Below are 18,707 nucleotides of genomic sequence, written 5' to 3'. Positions count from 1 at the left end.
CTATATAAAGTGCTCTTATTTGAAAAACATCAATCACATTTATAGATTCGTGATACATACAGTTGTAATTATAGCTGCCTGAAAATAATTCCGCTGTCACGTTTACCCTGTCAAAGTAAATAACGCTGTCATTTTAGTTGATGTGTGTGACTTGAGTAAACATCTCAAAGCATCAATTTCGAAGCAAGATTTCTTTGCATGAAACAATTGTTCAAATTAATTTTCCTTCTAAGTCTGATCTATTATGCTTATTTTCTTAGTAAGGATAAATTCTTTAACCATTTAACCGGAGCATCTTGAAGTAGATTATGGGTGCGTAAATCATTAACTATACAAAATGCACATTAAAAAACATGACCTGTTGACCAGATAAAAAAGGGGGCCTTTGTACTGATACAGCCTTGCTGTCCCAGCACCCTAAAGCACGTCAGACTTCAGCACTTAATTTTTTTCCCTACGATACCCACGCATGTTTGGGAAACATTATTACTCCTGTTCCACAAATGAGAAACTGGAGCACAAACATTTTTCACAATTAAGAACAGAATATTATTAACAACCATTAGTTTCAGCTGGAGGTGCTCAGGGCAATCTCAGCAAGATGGCAAAAAGAGCGTGAACAAGGGAGCACTCTAAAAATATCTTGGTCAAACAAACTGCGGAATACATGGCCAGTAAAAAAACTCATACTGGGAGCAATAGAAAGCATGGCATTTCATTTAGGTCATTTTTCACTGAATGAAAGGATTTCACTGAATGAATGTGGGAGGAAACAGAGTTATCACTTTTCAAACTTAAAGGAAATTTGGTGATTTTTACCACTGCTTTCTTCATTAAAAATGTGCAAAATATTAGCAGATCTTTTAAAAAAAAACACATATCGAAGGTACATGGGAAATTCCCACTTTGAGGTTCACATGCTGATGATAATTTGCCTTCTGACCCCTTCATGGAAGTTATCATTAGACTCATCGTGCTGCCCTCTCTTTACTAGCAGAGCAACACTATTGGAAAAGATCATTTTGTCAAAATAATATTTTTAGAGGTTTTGTTCAATTGCAACTGTAGAACAGGACATTTCAATTATTCTAGATTAATAAAAAAAAAATCCCACCATGCGCCCTCAGCTTTGAAAAACATATTTTTCAGAATATACAACAATGTTGTTGACATTTCTCACATAAAGGTTTTTTTTTGCCTTAAACTCTTTACCTGCTAAATGGACACAAAGCTTCTTATTTTGCTCAGTATTTGAGGCCTTACATAAGAGGCAAATGTTATTATTTAAAAGTAGGCAGCTGAACACCTTGTGCTCATTTTATTCTGGGAACATCTGAGAAGGAAAAGAACCACTTTCTCTCTGATACATGTTCATTTTCGACTATGCCACTTTTCAGTACTGTAAACGAGACATAAAAGCAATACAACTCCACTGACCTTTTCCTTAATGTAGACTCACAAACCTTGACCACTCTGATGACCTCTTTAACAGTGCGTCGGAAATCATGCATTCTTGCTGCCACGAGCAGGGCTAGAGGAGAAGCAGGGAAAGCCAATGTCAAAACGAGCAGAAGTTCCCAAAGAAAGCAGAAAACACTGACACAAGCATGCCCTGTCTTTGTCCCACCTTCAGCTCAAGAAAAGTAGATTGTAATGTCCAGCTGTGTACTTGAACACTGGTGATTAACCTGTCCATACAAACTTTGCTTCCCATCCAGGTAAAATTAAGCAAATCATACTCTGGAAAAACTCTGGAAAACCTTATGCTTTTAGTGTATCCATGGTGAGCTGTTTGAACACAGTGCAAGGATAGATGGCTATTCACACATTTTCCAAGTTACCATCCTTTTAGTAGAATTTGCTAGACTTGAATAAAACTCTCCAGTTAACTCTGGAGAAGCTGGAAGTGAAATCCTGAATACAGCCCGACGGTGACTCAGAGGTAACGGGCAAGGGATACCAAGCGGAGGAGGCCACAAGGTTCTCGTCATGGGTTGCACTGTTTGCAGTGCATTTATGCACTGTTCTTCACTCAAGTACGCACGCACAAGATCCTTCAAACGAAGTGAAGCACATAGGAGCTATGTCACTACATAGGCTTTCTGTTACTCTGACCTCCTGCCTGATACTGACTCCCTTTTCATCTAGTCTTCCCAAACTAGACTCTTTAGAAGCATCGTGACTTAATCTTGAAAAGAGATGAAGAAGGGGAGGACATGAACCTCAAAAATTAAGTTTAGAGAGGGCAGTTTTTGCAAAAGATGCAGTATAAAGATGCTCATCAAAGTGTTTGCAATGACGGAATGGTTTTAGCTCAGTTAATTTAAGGAGAAAAGAGCAGTAGGGGGGCTCAGGAGATACATTTATTAAACCAATTGGTACAGTCAGAAGACGTGGTGAGGTTTTCAAGCACATAGACCCATCCAGGCAAAAGAAAAGAGGACACAGGACATCAGAACATTTGCGCTTGCACCAAGTTAGAAGGAACTGGTAACTCTACCCAAGAGACCAGACAGATGGAGGAACAGGGTCAACAACATTGCCAGTGAAAATCGCTCATAGCTAAAGATACCAGAAGACCTCCAGGCAAGATGAAGGGGCAAAGGAGGACAACGGGGAGGGAACTTTTTAGCAGTGAGCAGTGGAATGCCGGGAAGGACGTTAGCACACACAAAATGCAAGATACACAGGATAGAAACAAGCAGCAAGGACAAAAACAGCCGTGTGAGTTTCAGACAGCGATTTTGATGAAGATGGGCGATCTGTCAGGGCCCAACAAAAACCAAAGAACAAGGCACCGTCAAAAAGTTTGCCCCCGTACCCAGGTGCAAGCTCTGGCACCCAGCCGAGCGGGCAGCTCTGCCGGGACCCCGTACCTGCTCCGCAGAGGCCGGAGGGCCGGCGGCCCGTGTGCATCCAGTCCCTCTTCATCCGCTGCAGCAGCCTGAGAGCCGTCATGGACACCTCGTGGTTCTTATCCCCAAACTCCAGCATGTGTGCGAAGCGAGGGATGTACAAACATGGATCTGCAGGAGAACACAGCACATGTTTCCAGTCCTGAGCTTGAATTTCTGAAACACGTAGCTTCAGCCGTAGCACCGCAACACGCGCACGGTGCAGACTGTGCGGGATTACTCATCTTCAGAAAGAGGTTTTTAGCAAGGGGACAGCAAAAGTAAAGTTCTTTCTTGCTTTACAGACAGAAGCCTTTACAGCACAAGGTTATTTTTCCCACACATTTTCCCAGGTCCAAAGCTGTAAATGCTGAATCCAACATGTGAGCAGGACTCCTGTTATCAGCGAAATTATGCACAAAGCAGAGTAGGGAGGTTAACTTCAGTCCAAATCTTTTAACATTTCCTGCAAAGCAACAAATAAACTAACTCGCACATCTTCTCTTGCACTTGCTTAAAAATTAGGCTTTGAAAAAAGCCCTGGGCTTAAAATTGAATGTTTTTAGCAAAAGTTCATTTACATCCTCAACATTACTTACAGCTCCTTCAGAGACTCATCTTCCGCCAATACAAAACGCTATTTATCACAAATATTGAGGGATACCTTCCATCATCAGAAAAAGCTGGGGCCCAATTAACAACTGCAGTGTTATAATCACTTACATCAGCCAGGATCTGCCTCCCGATGCACCAATGTGTTTCAACTGCTGGTGTTATCAGCTCCAGCCTAGTGGTGCTTTGCCTAAGCCAATTTATAATTAATCAAACAATCTTGTAAAAGCCATGTTCAACGCGTGTTTACTCTTATTTGAGGCATCGGTTTCTCATTTCCTGACAGCCTTTTATCACTTGACCGAAAATCCAGCCTCAATTTCCTCAGCTGATTCCCTGCGTGGGCCCTTCAGCCGATGGGGAGGAACGTTCAGCTAGGAACACTCCACCGGCCGCGCGGCTTCGCAGTTCAACGCGGCAGCTCCATCGAGCATCGGCGCCTGCTCCATGCGCAGCTTCCCCACAGCGCAACACGGGCCCGTTCCTGGTGGCCCTTTGGGATGCACCCGAACGGCTGCGTGACCAAGCAAAACCCTCCAGCTGCATCTTCCTCAAAACGCAAGAAATGCCAAAGCGCCATCACTTCCTGAGCACGATTATGCAAAAAATAATTGATTAGGGAAGATTAAGCAGCCCCCGTGGTTCATAAGGGCAGTTTGAACGTGTTTTAATTGCCCAGGGAAAGCTTCAGCAGGTGCCTCACTACTATACGTGTGTTGAGGTGCTGGTCACAAATAAATTGCCTGATCAGGAAGAGCAGGCCTGGGAAAACCCATCTTTTAATATTTTCTCACAAGAAGATGTATTAACAGTTAGGAGGGTTTTTTTAAGTATAACTTTATGAACTAATAATCAAACATAACCCGGTGTGACCTGGACAGATCTGCTTGCTCCCTGAGCTCGGGCGCTGCTGGCCGGAGTGGCCTGAGGGGCTGCGGGAAGCGCGACCGCTGCTCCCAGCGGGAGCGAGGCAGCACGGGGAGGATCCAGCTCAGCTCTTTGCAGCCTTCCCTTGGGCTGCTTCCCCACATCCACGCACACCTGCACCGTGGCTGCTTGGCCATTCCATGCTTGCAGGTCACCCTGCAAAATGTTGCATGTTGGAAAGCACCAAAGCGGCCAGAAAACGAGCACGCACCTTGGTGTTAACTGAAAAGGCTTAAGGAGGCCACAAACGGCTGGGACGTTAACGCTGCCACATGCACAGATTAAATGTAGGGCCCAAGATAGCGTGAAAACCTGCTATACAAATGCAAACAACCTAAAATGTTTTTCAAATATATCAAAAAGTTCAAAGCTGCATGTTGAGTTGAGCCCTAACACCTTGGCTCTCCCTCGCGTGCCAACAGGAACACTGCGCTCATGGGCATGCAGAAGCCCAACGGGGGCAAAACTCCCTGGCTTCCCGGGGAGGCTGCCTGGCAGAGTTCTTCAATAAATGGAAGAATTGCAAAAGTTTCTCAAAGAGCACCTGCTTCGTGACTTGGCTCTGGGCTTTCAGGAGCACCCAGGCCTGCACGGTGATTCCGCGGGGACATGGAGATGTCCCCTGGAGAGGGCACACGGCAGTGACTCCACAGCCGGGATCGTGTGCGGGAAGGGAGGGAAGCGCGGGGAAGGAGGCTGAAGTAACCGAGGGCGGGGGGAGAAGCACCGATTTTTCCTCCGTTGAGGGAAATAAAAACAAAACTTCCCACGCGGCTCCTGCGGCCCCAGCGCCGGCTGGGCCCGCGGGCGCAGCGCGGCGGCGCCCCCGCCCGGGCCGCGCGGGAACCGCGGAGCCCCCCCGCCCCGCGACGCGACGGGCCCGCCCGGAGCGCAGCCCCCGCCGTGTCCCCGCGCAGCACCCCGCGCCTCTCCGCGTCCCGCCCGTGTCCCCGCCGTGTCGCGCCCGTGTCCCCGCGTCCCCCCCCGCAGATCCCGGCGCTGACGCGCAGCGCCCCCGGGCGGGCGGCGCTGCCGCGGGGGGGGGGCAGTGACACAGTGGCGGCGCGGGGCGGGGGGGCGGCTCCCCGGCCCCCCCCGCCGCTCCCCATTGGCGCGGGCGGGCGTGACGCGCGCGGCGCCGCTGCCTATTAGGGCGGGAGGCGGAGGCCGGGCCCGGCAGAGCCGCCAGCGCCGAGCGCGACGCGTCCCCCGCTGCCGCCAGCGCCGCAGGGAGCGCCCGGGGCCGCCCGCAGCAGCAACAGCAGCGCGGAGCGCGCGAGCAGCAGCAGCAGCAGCAGGAGGAGGAGGAGGAAGAGCAGCAAGAGCAGCGCCGTGCGGCGGCCGCCGCGGGAGAGGAGAAAGTTGGAGCGCGGCGGGGCCGCCCGGAGCAGCGTTGTCGCCGCCTCGGCCCGGCCCGGCGCCGCCACCCGCCGCAGATGCCGCCGCGCCGCGCGGCGCCAGGACGGAGCGGCGGCCGCCCGCGGCGCGGAGCCCGCGCCTGCCCGCGCTGCGCCGCGGCCCGCGCCGCCTCCGGGGACTGAGCGCGGCCGCTGCCGCGCGCCGCCCGCCGCCAAGGTGAGCCCCGGCGGCAGCGCATCCCTCTGCGAGCCCCCGAGCGGCGCCTCGGGCTTGGTGCTTTAGGAAAAAAAAAAAAAAAGCCAAAGAGAGGAGAGGAAAATTTTAAAAATAAAAGCAGGGGCCGCCCTGCCGGCCAGAAGCACTGGGACTGTCCCCGGCGCGGGAGCGGCTGGCAGCCCGGCCGCCCATGCCACTGCCCCGCGGGTGCCTCAATGGCAGGATCATGAAGTGTTTGACTTTCTTTCTTCTGCTTCCAGAGACCTTAAAGAAGTCCAAAAAGAGCGTGAAGTCAAACGGCAAGGTGCCAGCATGCTATGAGATAGTGCCGCTGGCCCTCAAGAGGAAGATGGCTGCAGAACTTTACCCTGCCAGCGCCAACACCAATATCGCAAACAGTAACAACGCCGCCGCCGCTGCCAACAGCAAGAAGAACGCGCTGCAGCTGCAGCAGAGCGCCCAGCCGCCCCCGCCGCCCCAGCTCCAGAACCTCAACAACAACAACTTGGAGAGCGCCAACTGGCAGTCCTTCCACCCCACGCTGCGCGAGAGGTAAGGGCCAGGCCCGCGGCCTCCGGCCTGGCCGCCCACCTGCGCGCGGCGCCCAGCGCTCCCCGAGGAGGACGGGGTGGACGTGGACGTGGCGCGGGGGCCGGCGGTGGCGGGAGGCCGGCGGTGCGCGGGAGCCGGGCGGGCGGCTGCGGGTGACGGGCTGCACCCGCTGACCCGGCCTCTTCCTCCCCCTCCGAACTTGCAGGAACGCGCTGATGTTCAATAACGAGCTCATGGCTGACGTTCACTTCATCGTGGGCCCGCCGGGGGCATCCAAGAAAGTTCCTGCCCATAAGGTTTGTGTGGATGCTGTTGTATGGATCCCCTTCTTTTCCCCCCTTAAAAGTAGGGCTACCTTTTCCTAACTATGGTTCTCATCCGATCTCAGATGTAATTCATGCACATCTTAAAAAAAAACGCTGTAAACAGTTCCCTGTCTCAGCGGCAGCTTTCAAGCCTCCCTAAATGTAGCTCTTATCAAAATTATCTACTATCCACCGCCGATACCTAGTCCTAAGGCTTCTCTCCCTGTTTTGCAGTACGTCTTGGCAGTTGGTAGCTCCGTCTTCTATGCTATGTTTTACGGTGATCTTGCAGAGGTCAAATCTGAAATCCATATACCAGATGTGGAACCTGCAGCCTTTCTAATCCTATTAAAGTAAGTGGCCACTACAAGCCTACTAATTACGTGGACATAATCAAAGTAGCTTACAAAATCTCCCTCTGTTAATTGGCGTTGTGCAATACCCATGTGTTATTGTTTACTTAGCACACTGACAAATCTTGAATGTCAGACTGCATGCTGCCTGCAGCTTTGCTTATAGATTATTTTTGGGAGGGGGCTGTGTTTCATTTTCTTCCTAAGAAACTACATAAATTTTTTTTTTTTTTCCCCCCTTCCCCTTCTTCCCCCCCTACCTAGATACATGTATAGTGATGAGATTGACCTGGAAGCTGACACGGTTCTGGCTACGTTGTATGCTGCCAAGAAGTACATTGTGCCGGCCCTGGCGAAGGCTTGCGTCAATTTTCTGGAGACGAGCTTGGAGGCGAAGAACGCGTGCGTCCTGCTGTCTCAGAGCAGGCTCTTCGAGGAGCCAGAACTGACGCAGCGCTGCTGGGAAGTGATTGATGCCCAAGCAGAAATGGCCCTCAAGTCGGAAGGCTTCTGCGAGATCGATCAGCAGACGCTGGAGATCATCGTAACCCGGGAGGCGCTCAACACCAAGGAGGTGGTGGTTTTTGAGGCTGTCCTCAACTGGGCAGAGGCTGAATGTAAAAGGCAGGGGCTGCCAGCCACACCGCGGAACAAGAGGAGCGTGCTGGGCAAAGCTCTGTACTTGGTGCGGATTCCAACTATGACTTTGGAGGAGTTTGCCAACGGAGCGGCCCAGTCCGACATCCTCACCCTTGAGGAGACTCACAATATATTCCTATGGTACACGGCTGCAAATAAACCCAAACTGGAGTTCCCGCTGACCAAAAGGAAAGGACTTGTACCCCAGCGATGCCACCGCTTTCAGTCGTCCGCGTATCGCAGTAACCAGTGGAGGTACCGAGGGCGCTGTGACAGTATTCAGTTTGCCGTAGACAAACGGATATTTATAGCAGGACTGGGTTTGTACGGGTCAAGCTGTGGCAAGGCTGAATACAGTGTCAAAATTGAACTGAAACGCTTAGGAGTGGTCCTTGCACAAAACCTGACCAAGTTTACCTCTGACGGATCCAGTAACACTTTCTCTGTATGGTTTGAACACCCTGTGCAGGTCGAGCAAGATACTTTTTACAATGTAAGTGCTATTCTTGATGGCAATGAACTCAGTTACTTTGGGCAAGAGGGAATGACTGAGGTGCAATGTGGCAAAGTGACATTCCAGTTCCAGTGCTCCTCGGACAGTACGAACGGGACTGGAGTACAAGGAGGACAGATACCTGAGCTCATCTTCTATGCATGATGCATTTCACTCTGTTTTCCAATACTGCTATGCGCACTAAGGGATTTTTCAGTTTTACTACAGAGCTCTCCAGCAGTATGGAATGTTATGCTACTTACCTATCTACTACATCAGGCTATCAAATAAGTGAAGGAATGCTCTTGAATTTAATCTTATTTTATTTATTCATAAGCTATTTGACTTAATTATTAAGACTGCAACAAGCAGAAGAAATGTAAAGTTTTGCACGTACTGTGCATTTATTTTGTATATAGATAACTAACTTGCAGACTGCAGCTGACTTAAACAGAATGTTCTAAACTAGAGCAGTTTATGAATCTGTGAAATATAAAACATTTTTACTTGCCCTAAACTCTGTGTACTTGATCATTGCTGATTTTATGGCTTCTGTTAAACTCTCTGCTGCTACCAAGAGTGAAAATGCCCTAGTCTGGGCCCCTGGCTTGATGGGCACAAGGCCTACCCCTCTTGCCACCAACGCAGAGGTTCCCTGTGCAGGTACCTGCAACTCCTGCACTGCAGGAAGGAAGTTGCCCCATGCAGAAATTCAGGCTTTTCTTGTGTTGCCTAAGCTAAAAACAGCTCTATTACTGAAACCTTAAGCTGTCCACTCCCCTGCTGCTTTTAGCATCATCTGCAGTTACTGTTTGCTAGGCAATGTGAGGTTAAAGTGACACTTGGCACCTGTCTAAGTGCAGACTTGAGCAGCCCAAGTCCAGCTCCATAGCTGAGGCCTAGCACAGGGCTTATAGCCAGGAGCTATAATGCTGCCAGCCTCGCATCTAAATATGTATTATGGGCTCCCAGTTAAGAGCAGACAGGAGACCAATACCCAGATTCACTCAACAATGTATCAACAGAGTAAGTTTGCTCAAAATTACTAAAACAGCTGGTCCTTTTCCTCTATCAACACCTGTAGTCCCTCCTATATATACTATCAGTTATCATTTTATATCTACCGTAATTGAGTTTTCTCAAAGAAGGGTAAAAAAAGTAGGTGTTTTCCTGAAGTATCTGGCAATCGTTATGGATGAGCCAGTGAGAAATATTGGGTGTTATAAGTTTCTTGCACTGTTTCTTGCCCTGAAAGTACCTGAATAGCAGTCTAAAACAATGTTCCCCCCTGCAACATGCATTAATTTGTACCTCTGTATCTAATGAGGGGACAGGGGGAACTGCCTGCTTTCTTCTACGCTGTTGTATAACATTAATTTAACCTGGAAACGAAGCTGCACTGCAATTCTTGCCGTTCTCACTAAGGAGAAGAAAAATGACAATGAAAAATAGGCAGGGAACTGAATTCTTGAAAACAAGGGGAGCTTTTGACTGCAATAAGGCAGCTCAGCACGGCGGCCGCGAGCCGTTCCCTGCCACGTACTCCGTGGATGCTGTTAGGACAATGCTCGGTATGTGCGAGGCAAGTTCTTGTGCTGGAAAGGGAGGGAGCAGGAATGCAGCTCTGGGACCAACCGAGAAAATGTGAAAGGGGGAAACGGGAAGGGGGTGCGTGCGTGCGCGTGTGCACGTGTTGTGCTCGAGCACAAAGACATGCGATTCTCTCAACATGGGCTGAAAAGAGTGGGAGGGAGAGTGGGTAAAGATACAGGAGAAAAATTCCTGAACAGAGGTGGGTAATAGAGTCACAAGACCGCTCTCTAAACTTGCCCTTTTTACTGGAACTGGCATCAATTCCCTGGGCTTGAAAGCTACAAAGTTTAGCAGAGGATTGAAATGTGACGAGTGTGCACTTTTGTCTAGGCTATTAGTACCAAACGCAGCTTTTAATACGGTAAGAGCTGCCTTCCTGTCACAGTGCATTATTCCAATTATGGCATTTTAATTAAAATGTTATCAACATACTTGAAAAAAGTTGTTCCTCATTTTCCATCAAGCCACTTGTATTTCAAGTGCTGATCATCTCAGCAACAGGTGATGGATAAATATTAGGTTTGGCAAATATTTATCTAATGCTGCATCTTTGTCAAACGGAAGTTTGTCAAGCTTGTGTAAGCTTGTAGAAAAACATAAATTTATGATGCATTAGCATCATAGTCATAGCATCTCATTATGGCCTAAACTTCTCCAAGAAAAATCAACAAAATTAACTGTGAAAGAAAATTGCATCTAGCTCCCACAGTCTTCTATGAGGAAGAACAGATCCCCATAGATTGCCTTCTCTTTTATGCCTAGATTGATTATAGCTTCATTTTTAGTTACTTCTTTCGTACAAATATATAAAGCACAATACTATGCACATACACATAAATATGTTTTTTGAAAAGTAACCATGCATAAAATATACCCAAATATTTAAAAGTCAACTCAAAAAAATACCTATAGCTGGAGCATTTATGCAGAGTTCTCTGGCCAACAGAAGGAAAGTTTTTCCCAGCACATAGACATTCACCTATTAAAAGACAAAAAGCATTATTTACATCTTAAACCACAAATATACTATTTACATGGGGAGAAAAAAATCACTGTTTAAATCTTAATCTGCTTTAAAAAATAATGCAAGTCATAGGTATAGAATAATATAGGTGCTTGTCAAAATCTGCACGACGTAGAATTGTTTGCACAAGTTCATATTAAAATGAACTACAAAAAGTTGTTCACAATGCTCATCAATGGACTGTGTTCTTAATTGCTTGGACTATTCTGTTACCACCTAATACTTAAAGCATTCAATAGACTTTAACGTAGTATCAATCTACATAAACTGTCATGTAGCTCATAAAAAACCTGAGCAAATAACCACATGTTAGTGCAAACCTCAGCTCTGCCTAATCATGCGAGGCAGGATAATTAAGCATTGCACAACCCAACGCCAAACTTTTCCGCCAAGGAAAGGAGTGGTGCAACGTGCCCGGAGGGTATTTTGCTGTTTCTTATTGGTTGGACATTGCCCCAGCTCACCCTACGTAACAAAATAAAACAAAACAAACACAGCCAAGTGCAGACTGCCAAAAAGCCAAGCCCACAGCCCTGCTCCTGCGCCCTCCTTCACGGAGCAGCACGGAGCAGGAGTTACTCTCCATCCTCTGCTTCCCAATTTATGCCACGGGAAACTACCGTTGTATTTTAAAGTCTAAAGAAGTTTTATTTCACTATTTTAAGATGTGTTTTTGTGGCCAGCCAGAAAGGCAGGATTTGCTTCAGGTCCCGATGAGACCTGAGCGTTCCCACGAAGCTCCACGCACACCTTGCTGCCCTAAGGCACAGATGAAGGTCAAAGTCAGATGGTATAAAAAACTCCAGCCTCCTACACTGCAAACAAATAGACCTTTTTTTCCTTTAAGATAACATATACTCTATTACTTTTATGCAACAGAGCTGCCCCTCTTTCCTACGCGTGGGTAATGACGGTGTTTGTGAAACAGTCAATTACCCAGCAGAGCTGCTGGTTTTTCTACCAGCCCCTGGTAATACAAAACCCTGTTTCTGGGTACGATGTTTCATTTTCACAAGAGTGCTTTGAAAACACTACTTTAAAGGCATATTCTTCTCCCAAACGTGCAGATGCTCCTACTCAGGCAGTTAAAAATACTGGCACGTTCTCACCCAGCCTTGCACTCACAACTTTTATGTGAAAAAAATTTAACATCAATTTTTCTTTATGTGAACTCAAACAAGAAGAACTTTGAAGAAGTCTTCAAATTATCCTATAACCCGAGAGTGATTGTTCAGTCGAGCGGAGATGATGTTAATTTACTCTGTAATGTAGTGGAAAGCGTCAAATATCCTCCATACTTCAACTGACCAATGGTGAGACTGGCCCAGAAAATACAAAATTATAGTCTTAAATATTACTACATTTCCCTCCCTGCCATGAAATGCCAGACAAGATCAAAATATTTTTCTATCGAAAGGAAGTGATCAAAATATATCATTTGAATAAGGCATGTGTTTTATAGCTATTAAATCACCGAGTTTATACCAAAAAATAAACACCTGCTTAATCCAGCATTGCCTACAGTAATTTGAGAGCATGCAACTTTCCACGTGCCACAGAGATAAAACAGGCATTACACTAAAGCAAAATACCCGCAGTGCTTCAGTTGGCTTTAGATGCTCTAGATTCACTGCAAGTTGGGCAAGGAAGGGGGTTGTTTTGACCTTTGTTTGAAAATTTTAACATAAAGAGTGGGGATTTGGACCATTATTCCAGCCTACTTAGTTACTATGCCTAGTCACTATAAATCTTAAATTTAATTACTCATATCTTTTTTTTTCATAAGAAGAATTTCACTGCACAAATCAATAAAGTTACTTGAATACAGCCAAGCACATATGCTATTTCCATCAGAGGCTTCACAAACTAATTTAGTTCTTTCATTTAGTCTATTAAAAAATCAAATTCAGACAAGCATTTCTCCCTCTTTTTTTTTTTTTTTTTTTGCCAGGATATCCAAATATTTCATGTGCCTCCCCCCCGTCTAACCATGTCACTTTAAGAAACTCCTCCCAAGCAAAATTTCCATAAATGCACTCAAAGAACAAACATATACAAATTGACACAAGGAAACATTTTTAAAGTGATGTTCTAATATTCAAAGTGGGAGCTGAATTAAATCTAAAGCAGAGACAAACACATTCTAAAATTGCTCTGTGACCCACTTTTATTTCCCTATCCTTGGTTTAAAAGTCTCTAGCCCCATGGTCTGTTCGGGAAGCAATGTACTTAAATATAACCTGCTTTTCCACTTCACCCACATCATCAGTTTTATGGCCGACTTTAGGGTGTAGGCAGTCTGTTTATACAAAACAATAAATTCAAATACAAATGGCACAAAGGTGGTTTTCTTTTTTTGATCAGAGTGCAAGTTTCCTGCAATGACTGGTTACTATCAGTCTAGAAAGGAAGGACGACGTGCACTTGGTTACGTGCTCTGTACTGTTTCTTTCATAAAGATCACGTAGTTTTAATCCCAGTGTAAAGTCACAAGAAGGTGGCAGCATATTTAAATATTTCCAGTTTTCCTGCTCAAGTTGTATGAAGAGATACTTCAGACACACTGAAAAGAATAGATTTCTCATCTGGAAAAGTTATCAAATGCTCGCACTCTCTGGGGCATTCCTCATAAACAAGAACTTAAAGGTGGCACAAAGCTCAGGCAGAATCAGTAACAGTGCTGTAGTGCTCACACAGGATGTCTAGGAACTCTTTGGGTGGAAAAAGGCCCTTTCAGTCAAATTTGATGCCATTGTCATTAATTTGAACTACTGCACACACACCTATCTTGAGTGTGCAAAATATGATGAAATTTATCAGTGACAAATAATGATAGGTACCTATTGTCTCATCATTAGCATTTATGCTTTTTGCATTCTATTAAGGTTAGAAAATTAAAATAATTAATTTAGAGGCTTATTTTACTTTCTAGTCCTTCATTCAGTAAGAACTTCTTATGAAAATTCATATACTCCAATCCACAGAAAGCTCAGTCCTCCAAAGTTAGAAGCATGTGACATTTGCATACAGAAAACCTAGTTTTATGGGTCTTTAGCACAGTGAATAAACAAACATGCCCTTCTAAAAGGATATCTCTGGCTTAGACTTGAATTCGTGCAGCCTTAACGTGGAGAACAAATTTCTCTCTTCTTTACTTCATTTACAAGGCTCATACTGAAAAAAACAAGTATTCTCCCAAATTACCATTGTCAATATGAAGTGTAAGGTTAGCTTTACAGGCTTCCAAGTGACCTGTGCTCTCTGCACTGTTTGCCTATTTTCATAGAAATAAAAATTTCCTGAAGTTCAAGTAATCAATAGGCTTGAGTATCAATATCCAATACAATGAAGAAAGGCATTCCTCTGTTTCAGAAAGGTGGTTCAAAAATACCTGCATATCCCCAAAAGTTTTTACCACATTCATTTATGCTCAGTCCACATTTTTCTGTTTATAAACATACGGACCTACCCCTACGAGGTGGTTCTTCAATGAAGGTTCTTCTGCAGGAAGACTGTTACCAGGGAAAAAGCATGTGCTTACCAAGGCACAGCAAAACCAAACATTTCTACCCCTACGCTCTTACAGGAGAGCTTAATATTTGGTAAGATTGTGTCACAGAATCACAGAATGGTAGAGGTTGGAAGGGACCTCTAGAGATGATCCAATCCAATCCCCTGCCAGTAGTTAACTTCTGCTCCTGCCATAGACGTACTTTAGTTAGAAAGTTAGACATGGCTTTCAATTATTTAGTTATATCTTTTATAGAAATATCTTCCTACTTATTATACTCTTTGCCCTTCACAGTAAATTAATTTTCTAAGCAGTGGTCATTTTATTTCCCATCCATCAGTCATCATTGTAAAGGGACATTCCCATGGAGGAGCCCTTTCTTATCTTCAATACCTTCTCCTCTTTCATAATTTCCATATTCTTCTTTTACATCATACCTGATACAGTCACAAACACCAGTATACTTCCACTTTTGCAAATAATTATAAATTACTTCCATTTTAGGAACAAGGAAATTCAATTGTAGATCAATCTGGCATATTCCAGAATTCAAAACTCTGGAAAACACAGAATCTCTCATTCATGGCACTACCAGATTGCTTTACCTTCCCGACAGCAGCAATCAATACCGCTGTAAGCACGCTCAAGCAAAAAGGGTCAATAAGTTCCCTAAATTTGTAAATAAATGCCCTTTCCCTGGAAGCAGTTCTCAAAAAGGCTTGGCAAGATCGGGGGGTGCCTCTCACAAGAGGGCTGTGAAGGCTGGCGGGGTTGAGGCCTTGTCTCTCTCGGAAGGCCCAAGCCTGGGCAGTTGGAGTTGACTGAGGATTCACACTGCGAAACATCCATGGCTGCTTGCCTAAATAATTAAGCAAGCATGAAAAGCAAATGAGTTTTTAAGGAGAGTGTCTGTTGCTGGGGAAAGAGGCACCTGTGGTTATTTGATTCATTATTAACATTGCTACTATAGCTATGCCTGAAGGTCCCAACCAGGTTGTTTAAATTAACTCAATCAACATAAAAATTTGCATAGGGGCAATAAAGGCAAATGCAGTCAACGTGTTAATATCTTCAAGTGAACAAAGAGCATTAGAAAACAAAGCAAATCAAAAGCAAAATTATTCTCTTTTACCCTTCTCCACACAATAAGCTGAAGCCTCCTCTTTGGTCCATACTTTAACCAGAACATTGAAGCCCAGAAGATAAGCAATGCATGAAAGTACAAGCAGGTACCAAAGCCGTCTGGGCAGACTGCAGTTCAAGAAGAGACACGGATCCACACAGAGCAGCTTGAGCTCAAGTGACGCCGCAAGGCACTGCCCTCAGTCTGGGGCCTCCTACGGGAGCGTCTGCTCCTGCTCACCACATAACGCTGCTGTCCTCGTGTTCCTCCTCCACCACCACGTCTGTTCAAGAAGCCTTGGAACACCAATTATGCAAGAAAGTACAGGAATAATTTGTGCTAAACACTGGGGAATCAGGGAAACCAATGCTGATTCAAAAGGGTTTCTAAAAATAGCGCACAGTGAAGATGCTTCTGGACAGGAAGCCGCTATTACTTGTCCTGACTACCTGAAGAGAAGGAAATGGGGGCTTGAGAGTAAGGTTTTGAAGTGAAAAAGAAACTGAGAAAAATCTAGAGTTGTTTATTGATTTTCTTGCACACTCTCTTTGCTTATCTAGAATTGAAGGATAATTCAGGTTGAAAGAAAGGTCTTTAGCCCAATCTCCTGCCAAAAGCAGGGTCACCTATGAGATCAGACTAGGTCACTCAGGATCTTGAAAGCCTCCGAGTACAGAGGCTTCAAACCTCTCTAAGCCACCAGCTCCAGTACTTGACCATTCTCATGGCAAAAAAATACTTTTCCTGATATCTATCATTTCAATTTACATCCATTGATCCTTATCTTCCTGCTTCACATTGCTATGAAGAGCTTGGATCTAACATTTTTTCAGTACTATTAGCCTGATTTAACAGCTAAATGAGAGAGAAAGAGACTGGCATTTCCCACAATCAGAAAGACAACATTTTATGACACTGAGATCAAGAGTTTAGCCAAGCCATCCTCCGGCTGGAAAGAGTAAAGATGCTCTGACACTGATGAGCAAACTCAAGCTCTACAAAAGTTGGGCCAAGGCAGGACAAGCTTCTCAGCTCTCCTAAACAAGCAAGGCCTGTCAGTTAGATTGGAGTAACAGAAAAGGATACAAAAGACTTGATTATAGACCTCTCTAAAGACCATATTTGCAAGTAAAATGCAGTATCTGAAAATACAAACGAGTACTCTCCCAAAAGGGGAGCAATGACTGTTCGTGCTTCCAACACATCAACATGCAGAATCGTCCTTCTCGGTGCACTAGGAAGGAGCCCAGTTTGTAGAAGTGGTCTGATTTTTCAGATCACAGCACTTTAAAGTCTAGACACACCAGAGACATATCGACTCTGATGCTTCCAAGAGGAGCTTCCTCCAGGACAGAGGACATACTTCATCTGCAGAGAAGATGGGAGATTTAAACGCCAAAAAATTGGAAGCGTCCGTGTAATTTTACACTCGTTTTCATTCATCCTTTTTGCTGGTAGCTGCAAAGCCTTCTCAGGCTTACTTTTGTCCTTCTATCAGATCAAGAGATATATGAAAGGTTGTTTTCCTCTCTCCAAAAGTACTGGAACATATTTCAAGGGGTTCTGTAATTTCCTCAGCAGCCTCTACGAACAGGCTCCATAAAGGCTTTTACTTAGCAACATTCTTCAGAAAATCCCACCTCCAGCAGCAGCAGAGCTGCCTCACGTAGAAAATCCCGTAGAAAAAAAACTCGATTTAGCTACTTGAAGTAGCATCAAAGAAAGAGTTAGTGATACTCAGCAGTAACTTTTTCCCTTTTTTTTGGACTTTCAAATGTCCTTTTTTTCCTGACAGGAACTTAACACCTTTCTCATTTGCGACCAAGAAAAACAAGTACCTGAACCAATATTATGTATTTTGTGTGTACAAGTCAAAAAAAAGTTAATGTTTTAGAAAGATAATACCACTGCTACTACTTGCTTCTTCTTTCATGACAGACTTACCCCAACTTCAGAGAGCTGTCCTTGAGAAATATACTTCAAGGTAACCGCACGGCAGAGCAAATTAATTCCTGCTCTTTGCTAGGCAGGCAATCTGGGAACACAGACTGATCGAAAGCAAAACCCACCAACGCTTTCTGCCCGAGCAGTAACTGTTCTGCCACCAACCTCAAAGAAAACTGAAGCATCAATAAGCTAAGAACCACCTAGGAAGCCCTTTGCAGGTAGCTTAACTTCATCTCAGCAATGTAGATAGTTCATCCTGGTAGGGGGAAAGAGGGGATTTTTTTAAAAAACAACTTCTGGTCAGGAGAATAAATAAAAATATAAAGAGAGGATTTAAAAGCTGGGGTCTTTTTGCATTTCTAAAAAGGACTTTTGTTTCTGGCTCACTACAGCTAATAATGACATGCAAGATCCTCATTTACTCAGATTCATCTTTTAAAAGAAATTACAAAATTCAAATTATGTTGCCACTTTTTCTTCTATCCAAAAATGATTATTTCCATCCTACCAAAATATTTCTGGCTCTCCCATCTCTTTGGTTATCCGCCTTTAGCCTTCTGCTCCCCACCTCACCAACTTTCTGGCTGGAATGTACAGAAAAAATAGGGAAAAAAATGGCTCTTTCCCTCTTCTTCCCCGCAGACACAGTAACTCTGGTTCTTCATATTCTGTGAACAGTCCTTATATTACAGTGATTATCCTATTTCATAACAATTGGCATGAAAAAAATTACCAGTGTTTCAAAGAAAATAAACCTCTCATTGTACACATGCAATATTTGCTTAAATGATCAATATTAATTCAAAGAGAATTTGGAAGGGATAAAATAAGTTGGTAATTTTAAGAATTGAAGATTCGTTTGATTGCTGCAGTTCCGCAGATTGCTTTAAGCAATAAATAGGCTTCAGAGGGATGCCATTTACAAAGACAGCTGGGAAGACAAAAATAGATACAACTAACCTACTCATATTGTATGTAAAACAGTTTTAACACGGAGAAAGGGAGTAAGACAGCTTACGTCAAAAAGAGCTTTCTATTTCCACATACAGAGCAAGTACATATTTCTCTGTCCCTCAAGAGCACTAGTCTGTTTATGCAGTATTACCTTCAAAAAAAAAAGTTATTTCTGTCTTCAGCAACTGTTATTTTAAAAACCCGT

At 44.8% G+C, this 18,707-nt stretch overlaps 2 protein-coding genes across 3 annotated transcripts in view; one reads left to right on the top strand and one right to left on the bottom strand.

Moving 5' to 3' along the window:
• The window catches only part of BRF1 (BRF1 general transcription factor IIIB subunit), a 157,923-nt gene that overhangs the window by 78,953 nt on the left and 60,263 nt on the right, over positions 1-18,707 (bottom strand). The window contains exons 5-7 of the mRNA XM_088539541.1: positions 10,850-10,922; positions 2,877-3,026; positions 1,438-1,531 (exon numbers count right to left, since the gene is read on the bottom strand). Coding sequence (XP_088395667.1) covers positions 1,438-1,531; positions 2,877-3,026; positions 10,850-10,922 — 317 coding nt within the window. The remainder of the gene's footprint in view (positions 1-1,437; positions 1,532-2,876; positions 3,027-10,849; positions 10,923-18,707) is intronic.
• On the top strand, positions 5,936-8,867 carry BTBD6 (BTB domain containing 6). 2 transcript variants are annotated; one of them, XM_088539573.1, is made up of 5 exons: positions 5,936-6,008; positions 6,269-6,560; positions 6,766-6,856; positions 7,100-7,218; positions 7,483-8,867. In XM_088539573.1, the coding sequence occupies exons 2-5, from the start codon at positions 6,358-6,360 to the stop codon at positions 8,513-8,515; spliced, it is 1,446 nt and encodes a 481-aa protein (XP_088395699.1). In that variant the 5' UTR covers positions 5,936-6,008; positions 6,269-6,357; the 3' UTR covers positions 8,516-8,867. The 2 variants fall into 2 exon arrangements, with proteins under 2 accessions (XP_088395699.1, XP_088395693.1); XM_088539567.1 differs by lacking the exon at positions 5,936-6,008 and having other exon boundaries at positions 6,102-6,560.

The sequence above is a fragment of the Tinamus guttatus genome, unplaced genomic scaffold, assembly GCF_059628265.1.
Source record: "Tinamus guttatus ecotype Peru unplaced genomic scaffold, ASM5962826v1 Tinamus_guttatus_pri_ptg000048l, whole genome shotgun sequence".
NCBI classification, from domain to species: Eukaryota; Metazoa; Chordata; class Aves; order Tinamiformes; family Tinamidae; genus Tinamus; species Tinamus guttatus.
Note: the sequence above shows the minus strand (reverse complement) of the source record. Positions and strands in the feature narration are given on the sequence as shown.